This window comes from Grampus griseus (genome assembly GCF_964374135.1).
Source record: "Grampus griseus genome assembly, chromosome: 16".
NCBI classification, from domain to species: domain Eukaryota; kingdom Metazoa; phylum Chordata; class Mammalia; order Artiodactyla; family Delphinidae; genus Grampus; species Grampus griseus.
Window position 1 is genome coordinate 57,718,618 of NC_139010.1, and position 12,719 is coordinate 57,731,336.

At 36.9% G+C, this 12,719-nt stretch overlaps 1 protein-coding gene across 4 annotated transcripts in view; it reads right to left on the minus strand.

Moving 5' to 3' along the window:
- HPSE2 (heparanase 2 (inactive)) overlaps nt 1-12,719 on the minus strand; it is a gene marked incomplete at both ends in the record, with an annotated part of 573,577 nt that overhangs the window by 517,087 nt on the left and 43,771 nt on the right. For 3 of the 4 annotated variants that reach the window (XM_082673767.1, XM_082673765.1, XM_082673766.1), the window contains one exon: nt 4,656-4,817. The exons of the other annotated variant lie outside the window; for it this stretch is intronic. In XM_082673767.1, the coding sequence (XP_082529893.1) occupies nt 4,656-4,817 (162 nt within the window). The remainder of the gene's footprint in view (nt 1-4,655; nt 4,818-12,719) is intronic. 4 annotated transcript variants of the gene reach the window in all.

Genomic DNA, 12,719 nt, shown 5'->3' on the forward strand with positions numbered 1-12,719 from the left:
GATCTGAGAGTAAATGTCTACAGTGGCTTTATTCATAATCACCAAAAGCTAGAAATAAACCAAATGTCCATCAACAGATGCATGGATAAATAAATTGTAGGATATTCTTAACATGAAATATTACTCAGCAACAAAAAGAAATGAACTGCTAATAAATGCAAAAAGATGACTGAATCTCAAAAACATCATGCTAAGTGAAAACAATCAAACACACACAACTACTTTATTTTTCCATTGATATGACATTTAGGGACAAATATCAGATCAGACACAGCTAAGGCTGAGAAAGGAGAGTGACTGCCAAGGGAGACAAAAGAATTTTTAGGGTGAAGGAAATGTTCTATATCTTGATGGTGATGACAGCTATATGACTCTATAATATATTAACCTGTCCAAATTTATTTATACTATAATGTAAATTACACCTCAATAAACCTGAATTCATAAAATTTAAAAATATGTATCTTTTGACCCAGACATCCACTTTCAGAAATCTCTTCTACAGAAATAAATGTGTAAATATGCATAGAAATTAATATACACTAATAGGGAAATGGTAAAATAAAGTATGTTACATTCAATACTATGGAATATAATGCAAATAATTAAACAGACCTGGATATAGTCCTTTGAGAACTGAAAGAATACTTATTTGGGCCCTTTGCTCAACTGAAGTTAGAAAGATTGGCCACAACAAGGAAGTATGAGCCTCTTTTGCTCAATTCATTTACCACAGTAATACAATAAAGCTAACCACAAGAATCTCAGTATATTTTGGAATCTAATGACTGAAAGAAGAGGTACAAAACCATAAGTAGCAGACAATAACATAACAAGAGTCCTCATAAAGGAATTTTGGAAAGCATCTTGAGTAATGCCATCCATTTATAACGGCTATACGGTTCAGGCTACTTGGAAACAAGAGTTGACTAGATGACTTCACAACACAAATTTTTTAAAAGTTGACTTCATTACAGGATCATTCACTATGTTCTAATTACTATGCAGAATGCAGCACAAATATAATATCCCTTGCCTTCTGGGAGTTTATGTTCTAAAGAAAATCCTAGAAAGTGTATTGCCCCTTAAGGCTGGCTTTTAACTTTTTATTTTCTGTTTTTCATTTGATTATAATACAGGCATCCACCACAAAAGTTCAATTTATACCTTAAAAGAGGGGGGTTCGCCAGGGGAGGGGAGACAAATAACTAAATTCAAACCTATAAAGTTATTTAATAGATGTCCAAATTAACCCTTAAAAAGTAGTCTTTGAGTGAACTTACAATGTGTACACAGCAGAACATTTTCAACAAACTTACAGAGCATTATCACATTAAGAATCATGAGAGCACAAAGATACAGAAGACATGATCACTGTTCTTTCTTAAAGTCACCTACCAAACTCTCCCTTTCATTTATCACTCCTTGAGTAACATGCACAGTGACATTTAATACTCTCAGATTCAAGAAGCTACAGGACAAAATTACATGCATGTGTTGGTGAGTCAGTGTAAAAAAGTGCAGCATATTTAAAATAGTTCTATCATTGATGTTCTCCTGGAATTCCTCCATCACCTTCACATAACCTTAGAGTTTACTTCAAAAACCCTCCAGATTAGGTGAGGCTAACATTATTTCCAATACCGTGTAAATCATTCACATGAAGATATTAAGACATGTTTAATATTATGCAAAAATACAATCCATTTTTTAAAAAATATTATACAATAAGAACCACGTGTTTCCATTAACTGGGTTGTCACTAGAACTGTAGAGTTGTTTTCCTTTTATTAAATGTTCAGAAGATCCTCAAAGCTAGAATATTATTTGCCCTCATCTGAAGGATGGCTGTTTAAGAGAGATCACAAGCTAGAATGCAGAATATGAAGGCATACCTCTCACTTCAATGCTGACAGATCAGCTAAAGATGGAACACCTAAGAATGAGGGCTTGCTTGTGAGGTGAAGGGCAAGAGCCATCATTTTTAATAAGCTTTTAAGCAGCTGCCATTTCCATCACTTTATTAATTTCTTACTATACTGACATTTCAATCACTTTATTAATTTTTTTCCTCTACTGTTAACTTAGTTGTCCAATTTAAAAATAAAGACTATACCACTAACTGACCACTAACAGGAAACAATCATGATACACTGCTACACATATACATGAAATTCTGTAAATAATTGGGGAGAGGGGTTGAGGGGAGAGCAGAGACATTAAAAAGTGATCTCTGGGCTTCCCTGGTGGCGCAGTGGTTGAGAGTCCGCCTGCCGATGCAGGGGACACGGGTTCGTGCCCCGGTCCGGGAAGATCCCACATGCTGCGGAGCCTGCGCGTCCAGAGCCTGTGCTCCGCAACGGGAGAGGCCACAACAGTGAGAGGCCCGTGTACCGCAAAAAAAAAAAAAAAAAAAAAAAAGTGATCTGTTTCTGAGATTTTGGAGGCCCAGTTTCCTCATCCTGTTCCCACATACTTTCATGGCAGACATTTCAAACATGCCAGAGTTATACAAAATAAGTAAAACATCACCAAGCAGAAATCCTAGGGTAGGTGTTCTGAACATGTTGGTAAAGAAAGTCACTTCATTTGAGAGGTCTCTGCCCCTTCAACCTCACCCTCCTTACCAATATACATTCATCACCGAAAAGGGAAATATTTACAGAAGTTAGTTTAGTTATGTTTAAATATTATGTTTAGCTGTCTGGAGACCATGTTCTCAAAATTTATACAAGAAATCAAGGATTAAACTTCGTAACAATTAGAAAACTACACTGTGTAAAATCAAAGACTTAGTTAAAGGATAGTAAAATAGTTTTACCATTGTTGCTAAAATGAAATGACTCCATCTCTTCTCAACACCTGGCACCAAAACCTTTTGAACTTTCACGTAAACAACCCAGGGCACACCAAATGCTCTGTCTGCAGCAAGGTACCACCTCTGCAACAGGCATTTGGGTGAAAAATGTGGAAAATGCCTGAGGGCTCTTTGAAGCAGCTTGGGAGAAGTGAGAGCAGGAAAGAGGCTCTTCTCTAGGGTAAGTTTGTTTAGTAGAAAGTAAGCAAGTTGTCAGGGTAAAAGTTGACAATGTTGATTCCAACAGTTTGAACTGAGAATAAACATCCAAAGGGATTATGTTACTGAGAATTAGAAAAGATTCCATTGAACTCAATAGAGCACTTGTGTTTTCAAAGATAATATGCCTTCAAGCCACACTCTGGATGCACAGTTTAGGATTAGAATTACCCTAAGCTCTTTCTATGCCACATTAAAGACCACAGGGTCTGACATCTCCAATGTATGCCTAAAAATATTAGAATAAGGATAGCTTAAAATACTGCATTTCCAATAACTGAATTGGAAAATACTATATACATTTACTATTTGTACATTTGAGGTAGACTGAAGAAATTTGGAGAAAAATATGTTCTTCCCAAACATCTAAACTTAAATACAGTTTCACTAACCAATTTAGGATTTATTAGCCATAAATCACTTTTAAGTTTTCCTTCCTTAATGACCTATCAAAGAACAAAAAATAGTGCCTATACTTATGAAATCTATAATCCTCTTCTCTGCTCTCCAAAGCCACATTTAAATCTGGCTTTCATCTCATGCTGCTGAGTTTTCCACCAGGTACAGATGTAGAGTCAGAAGAGACTTGTGCTTTTTCAAAAGCAAAACAACCTGGTTGCTGGAAGCAACCTGGTGAAATGCCAGGAAGCCTGTAAAAAATTTTTAAATTTTCCTAACTTGGAGTTTACAAAAATAAGTGTGAGATGTTCATAGCCTGTCAGGCATTCCATCTTTTTATTTTTTTAATATTCATAAACAAGGGAAAACACACACTTTGATTTATTAAAATTTATTTGAATCAAGATAATGCAGATCTGCCTTGCATTCCTTTAAGAAAATGGAGGTAACTCAGACTGCTCTTCTTAGTTCATCCAAGTTCTACATGATTCTCACATTAGAGTGTGCTATTAGAATTTTTTTCCAAAGCTTGACAAAGGCATGCAACTCACATGCTCTTTACCAGCAAAGTCCGCAGCAGCCCTGCAAAAAGTTGTTTCTCCTTTGAGCTCTCACATATATTCATTTCCCTCCTAGAACCACGGATGTAAAGGAGTATGGCTCAGTCTCATAGCCTCTTTGTTCTTAAAAAGTAAATCAAATTCCCTAGATATTTTCAAACTCCACCAAGAATATAGAACATTCTCAGCTCTGCCTGTGGATCATTATCTCTTTTACATTTCATCTTTATATTCACTGGGTTCACAGAAAGGGCATACACAGAAAGAGGAAAATAGCTGTTTCTTAGACACCAAATTTAGTAATTTTCTCAAATCTATTGGCACATATCTAAAAAGTCATATTTTTACAAGGCTTCATTAGGCTTTCATTGGTTCTCTCTTTTGAGAACACACATGCTGAACCGCCCATAACCTCAAGCCAAAATACATCTGCAAAATGTAATAAATATTTTATATGAATATAAGAGTCATCACAATTTTAAAAGGGATAAGTGGGAAAAAACAGACAGATGCAGCTCATCTGAATCCCACTTTAGTGTCTCCCAAGCATCAAGTTGCTAACTGATGGAGACCATCAATCTACAGTGCTCTAAGATTCCAGCCGACGCCAACAGCCTTACCTGTTAATACGAGATTACTGTAAGTATTGGAGAATTGCTCCTTTAGAAGAACCAGATGCATCTGAGCTGCCTTCTCCCGTTGGAGCTCCAGCATAACATCAGGGTGCTGGGCAATCTTGCAGCCTTTCTGTTTATCCAAGGCAACATCACTTCGAACAATGTCTAAGAAAAGAAAGAAAGAATACAGGCAGCAAAAAACAAAACAAAACAAAAGCCATATACACATCAAAGTCCTGTTGCACCCAATATGACAGAATTCATAAACTACCAGCATTTTCATCAAAGTGAAGAAATTCAGAAATAATAAACCTGAAGGGTCTCCTACTTCATGATACATCCTACAAGTTTCTCTGGTCATCTCCAAATTCTCTGGAGATTTCTGTTTCTTAGCTTTCTCTGACCTCATTTAAGATTCTCACTCCTCCATTCCCCTTCTCAGCTCACATCCAGGACTTATGTGCCTCCTGGTCCCCTTACTTAACATATTTTACCATGGAGAAAAATAATACGACCTTGCCTGAATACTAGTGACTATGAAGGTCATTCCCTTTACTTCAGGCTGTAGGACTGGGTGATAGCACCAGCATGTGTATTCAGGATACTTGGCCTGTTTTCAAATTTACCCCCCACCCAGCCCATTCAGCTCAAATGAAAGCTGCCATTCTGTGGTATAGCTGCTTAGGACTTCTACTGCTATTTTTCATGTACCTCTGAGTATATTCAGACTCATTAATTGCCCTTTAAATATATAAAGTATATAAAAGTATTTTGTGGGTCACTGAAGAAAGCAAGAGTAGGGCTAGAGTCACTTTGGAGAACTGCCTCTTTCCCAATTATTTTCCTATTAGTGATAGGCTGCCTTTCACACTTCAGTATGATTTTCACTCAAAGCATATGTATTCTCCAGAAAACAGCCCTTCTCAAAAACAAACATTCATCTAGAATGCTGCCCAAAAGCAGGGACCTTTTATGTCCTGAAGTAACTTGTTTATTTTTACAAATTAAAAGATAACTCAGCTGATTATCATAGGGACAAACGATATTAGCAGCAGCTATCGGAATGACAACTCTAGAAACTTTCAAGTTTTACGTAACAAACTGAAGGATTTTAGGGAAAAAAAGTGCTAAAAATAAAACAACTGCTCTGCCACTACTGACACCAACGGCTTTGGAAAAGAAAAACTAATGCCCATGTCAATGGTACCAATAGGAAAGTTTTGGCTCTTTAAGCAATATCAATGACACCTAAGAGAAAATAGGGCATGTGACATGCAGGGCTGATCATCACTCTGTGCAAAAGATTTTCAAACACATCAAAAGAGCCCTAAAAGAGAAGATCAGATATAAAAACAAACCCATGACAACTTCTTCTACCTTCTGAGCATTAGGATGTGTGGTTGACAAAGATTAGCCAGATGTAAGAATGGTCCTCACTCATTCTTAGATAAAAATAGAGGAGCTGGTTGGAAATAATGCAATATTTATGCCTAAACATATTTATACTAATTTCTAGGATGTAGGCAATAAGACGCACGCATTTAACAATCAAGTAAGTAATAATCTCATAGATTTTCTGAGCCTTGAATAAAAAATTAGAATAAATTTAAGAATACACTCTAGTTTATAAGATCATCAATAGAAGGTAAGAGGAATAATGAATACAGTATACATCTATTTAAGTTACACTCTGTAAAATTTTTTAAATACAGTATATCATTGAATTCTTCCAACCATCAATGAAAGCAGACGTTGTTGACTAGCTGACCCAAATCCTAAACACAATCCCTTCTCCTTTGCCTTGCTCTACTACAGAGACTGAAGAGCTAAAATATATAATTCCCCAGCTTTCCTTGAAGCAAAGAGTGGCCATGTAACATGCTTCTGGCCAATGAGCTGCAGGCACACATCACTAGTAGGACCTCCCTGGCCAAATTAAAAGACAGAACTTCACTAAGACCAGCTTTTTTTCCTTCAGCCCTTTAGTCCTTCCTATTCTTTATGCCTAAAACAGAAAGTTATAGTAGCCATTTTGTGACAATGAATCAGGAAGCAAGAGGGCAAAAGTCTTACGCACTAAGGATGGTGAACAGGAAGATGGGAAGAGCTTAAGTCCCCTAACGTCATTATTGAGCTACCATACTTGTGCTAGACTGCCTATCTTTTGTTTCTTGTTATGTAACATGAAAGCACTATTTGTATAAACCATTAACAGTCAGTCATGTATTTTTGAAATCCTAATCTGTTTTGTAATCCTAAATGATAATGAGTAATTTTATTACCCCTAATTTATATATGGAAAAACTGAGGTCCACAAAGCATAAGTGACTTGCTCAAGTTCACATATCATGGTCAGTCCCCAAATCCAGAATTTTCAAAGCCAAATCCACTGATCTTTCCAGAAGTTACTCCTATATAGAAACTCAAGAACTTAATAGTAAAGTATGGTAAACAGTAAAACTGAGGAAATAGAATGAAAACCTTTTTATACTATACAGTAGCATACCACAGCTGATCTATCCAGAAAAGAAATATGGATGATACTTTCCCAAAAAAACATTACAAAACTCGTACCAAAATATACTCCAAAGAGGAAAAAGAGGTTTCAATTATCCTGATATCTTCTAATAGAAGTCTAATTCAAAGGGTAGAATATCTACTAAACTCTCTATTTCCTATCTAACAAATGTATTGTGCAGAAGGTAGAAGCAGCATAATTACAACTGATATCCTCAACGTCATTTAAGCCAGAACCTTGAAATAAAGTGAACAAATTACCTAATATTAAGAATAGTAAGAAAAGAAAACAATGGGCATGGCCTAACAAACATCATAGACTTTAAAAAGTACATTTCAACAATGTTTGGGGAAAACAGAGATTTACAATATAGAATTTTTTATTGAGGTATAGTCGATTTACAATATTATATTAATTTCAGGTCTACAAAATAATGATTCAATATTTTTATAGATTATACTCCATTTAAAGTTATTATAAAATATTGGCTATATTCCCTGTGCTCTACAATATATCCTTGTGGCTTATCTATTTTATATATGTAGTCTGTAACTCTTAATCCCCATCCCTATTTTGCCCCTCCCCGCCTTCCCTCTACCTACTGATAACCACTAATTTGTTCTCTATATCTGTGTCATTTTGTTTTGTTATATTCACTCTTTTGTTTATTAGATTATTCTACATATAAGTGATAACATATAGTATTTGTCTTTCTCTGACTTATTTCACTAAGCATAATACTCTCCAGGTCCATCCATGTTGTTGCAAATGGCAATATTTCATCTTTTTATGGCTGAGTAATATTCCACTGTTCTATCAACAGATGAATGGATAAAGATGTGATGTGATATACACACACACACACACACATATATATAATCTCACGTGTGACTGACCTCCTGTCGGTCATATGACTTATAAATATTTTTTTCCCATTCAGTAGATTGTCTTTTCATTTTCACAATGGTTTCCTCTGCTGTGCAAAAGCTTTCTAAGTCCATTTGTTTAGTTTTGCTTTTGTTTCCCTTTATCTTAGGAGATAGATCCAAAACATATTGCCATGATTAATATCTAAGAGTGTCCTGCCTATGTTTTCTTCTAGGAGTTTTATGGTTTTCAATCTTACATTTAGGTCTTTAATCCATTTTGAATTTATTTTTGTATATGGTGTGAGAAAGTAGTCCAGTTTGATTCTTTTGCATGTAGCTGTCCAGTTTTCCCAGCACCACTTATTGAAGAGAGTGCTTTTCCCCATTGTATATTCTTGCTTTTTTTGTCATAGATTAATTGACCATAAATGTGTGGGTTTATTTCTGGGCTCTCTATTCTGTTCCATTGATCTGTGTGTCTGTTTTTCTGTAGGTACCATTCTGTTTTGATTACTGTAGCTTTGTAGTACAGTCTGAAGTCAGGGCATAATACCTCTGGATCTGTTCACCTTTCTCAACATTGCTTTGGCTGTTCAGGGTCTTTTGTGTTTCCATACAAATTTTAAAATTGTGTTCTAGTTCTGTGAAAAAAATGCCATTGATATTTTGATAGGGATTGCATTGAATATATAGATTGCCTGGGGTAGTATGGTCATTTTAACAATAATGATTCTTCCAATCCATGAACACGTAATATCTTTTCATCTGTTTGTGTTATCTTCAATTTCTTACACCAGTGTCTTATATTTTTCTGAGTACAGGTCTTAGGTAGGTTTCTTCCTAGGTATTTTATTCTTTTTGATGTGATTGTAAATGGGATTGCTTCCTTAGTTTCTGTTTCTGATAGTTCATTGTTATATAGAAATGCAAAGATATCTGTATATTAATTTTGTATCCTGCAACTTTACCAAATTCATTGATGAGCTCTAGTAGTTTTCTGGTGGTGTCTTTAGGATTTTCTACGTACAGTATCATGTCATCTGCAAACAGTGACAGTTTTACTTCTTCTTTTCCAATTTGGATTCCTTTTATTTCTCTTCCTTCTCTGATTGCTGTGGCTAGGACTTCCAAAACTATGTTGAACAGAAGTGGTGAGAGTATCTAGGCACGCTTCTGGCCCATACAAGTCGATATACAGAATTAACCATCACAGTGACATTCTGGAAAAGGCAAACCTATTGTGCAGTAATCAGATCAGTGATTGCAAGAGAAACGGAGATTATTGAACACAAAAAAGATATGAGGGAAGTTTGGGAGAGGTGATGGAATGTGCCATATTTTTATGTGGTAGTACTTACACAACCACATTGGTCTGTCAGAACTCATTGAATTTTACACATAAAATGGGTGAATTTCCTTATATGTAAGTATACCTCAATAAACATGAATTTTTAAAAAAAAGTGGTGAGAGTAAACATCCTTGTCTTGTTCCTCATCTTAGAGGAAATGTGTTCAGCTTTTCACCATTGAACATGATGTTGGCTATGAGTTTGTCATAAATGGCCTTTACTGTGTTGAGGTATGCTCCCTCTATGCTCACTTTCTAGAGATTTTTTTATCATAAATGGATGTTGAACTTTATCAAAGCATTTTGTGCATCTATTGAGATGACCATATGGCTTTTATCCTTCAATTTGTTAATGTAATGTATCACTTTGATTGATTTGCAAGTACTGAAAAATCCTTGCATCCCTGGGATAAATCCCACTTGATTATGGTGTATGATCCTTTAATATAATGTTGGATTCAGTTAGCTAATATTTTGTTGAGGACTTTTGCATCTATGTTCATACAGTTAACTATTGTAACTTTCTTTTTTTGTGGTTATTTTTGTCCAGTTTTGGTATCAGGGTGATGCTGGCCTCATAGAATAAGTTTGTAAGTGTTCCTCTCTCTGCAATTTTTTGGAATAGTTTCAGAAAGATGGGTTTTAACTCTTATTTAAATGTTTGGTAGAATTCACCTATGAAACCATCTGGTCTTGAACTTTTTATTACAATTCAATTTCATTACTGGTAATTGGTCTGTTTCGTATTTTCTATTTCTTCCTGATTCAGTTGGGAGATTGTACATTTCTAGAAATTTGTCCAGTTCTTCTAGGTTGCCCATTTTTTTCAGTGTGTAATTGTTCACAGCAATCTTTTATGATCCTCTCTATTTCTGGGGTGTCAGTTGTAAACTTCTTTTCCATTGCTGGTTTTACTGATTTGGGCCCTCTCTCTTTTTTTCTTGATGAGTCTAGCTGAAAGTTCATCAATTTTGTTTATCTTTTCAAAGAACCAGCTCTTAGTTCCATTGAGCTTCTCTACTTTTTGTTGCTCTCTATTTCATTTATTTCTGCTCTGATCTTTATGATTTCTCTCCTTCAACTAAATTTGGGTTTTGTTTGTTCTTCTTTTTCTCGTTCCTTTAGGTGTAAGGTTAGTTTGTTTCTTTGAGATTTTTCTTCTTTCCTGAGGTAAAGCTTGAATCACTATAAACTTCCCTCTTAGAACTGCTTTTGTTATATCCCATTAATTTTGGAACACTTTTCATTTTCACTTGTCTCCAGGTATTTTTTTAATTTCTTCTTTGATTTCTTCAGTGATACATTGCTTGTCTAGTAGCATACTGTTTACCTTCCACGTTTGTGTGTTTCCCTTAACTACTTATAGTGGATATAGATGATTTTACTATTTTTGTCTTTTAATCTTCCCACTTGCTTTGTATGTCATTGACTTACTACACTTACTATATATTTGCCTTTACCAGTGAATTTTTTCTTTTCATAATTTTCATGTTTCTAGTTATGACCTTTCCTTTTTCACTTAAATTTGACAGCTTTGTAAAGTTGATTTTGTGGTGCTGAACCCTTTTAGCTTCTGCTTGTCTGTAAAACTTTTGATCTCTCCAAATCTGAATGAAACCCTTGACAGATAAGAGTATTCTTGGTTGCAGGTTCTTCCCTTTCATAATTTTAAATGTATCATGCCATGCCCTTCTGGCCTACAGAGTTTCTGCTGAAAATTCAGCTGACAGCCTTATGAGAGTTCCCTTGTATGTAACGTGTTGCTTTTCCCTTTTTGCTTTTAATAGTCTTTATTTATCTTTAATTTTTGCCATTCTAATTACAATGTGACTTGGTGTTGTCCTTTTGGGTTGATCCTGTTTGGGTCTCTCTGTGCTTCCTGGACCTGGATGTCTGTTTCCATTCCTAGGTTAGGGAAGTTTTCAGCTGTTAAGTCTTCAAATATGTTCTCTGCCCTTTTCTCTCTCTCTTCTCCTTCTGGGACCCTACAATGTGAATGTTAATACACTTGATGTTGTCTCAGAAGTCTCTTACACTGTCTTCTTTTTTTTTTCTTTTCTGTTCAGCTTCAATGATTTCCACTACCCTGTCTTCCAACTCACTAATCTGTTCCTCTGTATCATTTAAACTACTGTTGACTCCTTCTAGTGTATTTTTTACCTCAGTTATCGTATTCTTCATCCCTGTTTGGTTCGTCTTTATATTTTCTAACTCTTTGTTTAAAACTTCAAACTTCTCATACTATTGATCCATTCTTCTCCTGAGTTCTTTGACCATCTTTATAATCATTACCTTGAATTCTTTATTGGGTAGATTGCCTATCTCCACTTTACTTATTTCTTCTTCTGGGGTCTTATTTTGTTCTTTCATTTGGAACTTGTTCCTGTTGCCTCATCTTGCCTAATTTCCTGTGTTTTGGGGGTTTTTTTTTGTTTTGTTTTTTGTTTTTTTGCGGTATGTGGGCCTTTCACTGTTGTGGCCTCTCCCATAGTGGAGCACAGGCTCCAGACGTGCAGGCTCAATGGCCATGGCTCACGGGCCCAGCCTCTCCGCGGCACGTGGGATCTTCCCAGACAGGGGCACGAACCCATGTCCCCTGCACCAGTAGGCGGACTCTCAACCACTGTGCCACCAGGGAAGCCCTGCTGTTTTTATTTCTATATATCTGGTAGGTTGGTTACATTTCCCAGCCTTGGAGAAGTGGTCTTTTGTAGGAGGCATCCTATGCATCCCAGCAGCATACTCCCCTCTGGTCACCAGAACCATATGCTCTAGGCATGCCCCCTATGTGGGCCGCATGGGTCCTTCTGTTGTGGACGGCTGACCGCTGTGGGCAGTCTTGTAGGCATGGCTATCCACAGTTCAGTTGGTTGCCAGGCCCTGCCTTATGTGGAGGTTGCTAGCTGCTGGTTGAGGAGCTGGGTCACAAGGTGCCTGTCTGTGGAACCCTGGGGGGTCCTGGGGCTAGTGCTGGTTCACTGGTGGGCACAGCCAGGTTCTGGAGTTGGTGGCTGTGAGACCTGGGCTCCTGGATCTAGTGTGTCCTGCCAGTGGCTGGGGCTGGTTCCTGACACAACTGGCTGCAGGTTCTAGGGTGTCCCAAAGCTGGTGTTGGCCTGCTGATGAGTGGAGCTGGATCATGAAGTGGCTGGCTGAGGAGTCTAAGGTATCTCAGAGCTGCTGTTGGCCTGCTAGTGGGTGGGGCTGGGGTCCAGAGGATCCCAGGGCTGGTATCAGCCTGCTGGTTGACATGGTCAGGGCCCAGGGGGTCCAGAGGTGACTGGTGGCTTACTGATGGGCAGAGCCGACTCCTAGGATCTCTGGCTTCAGGG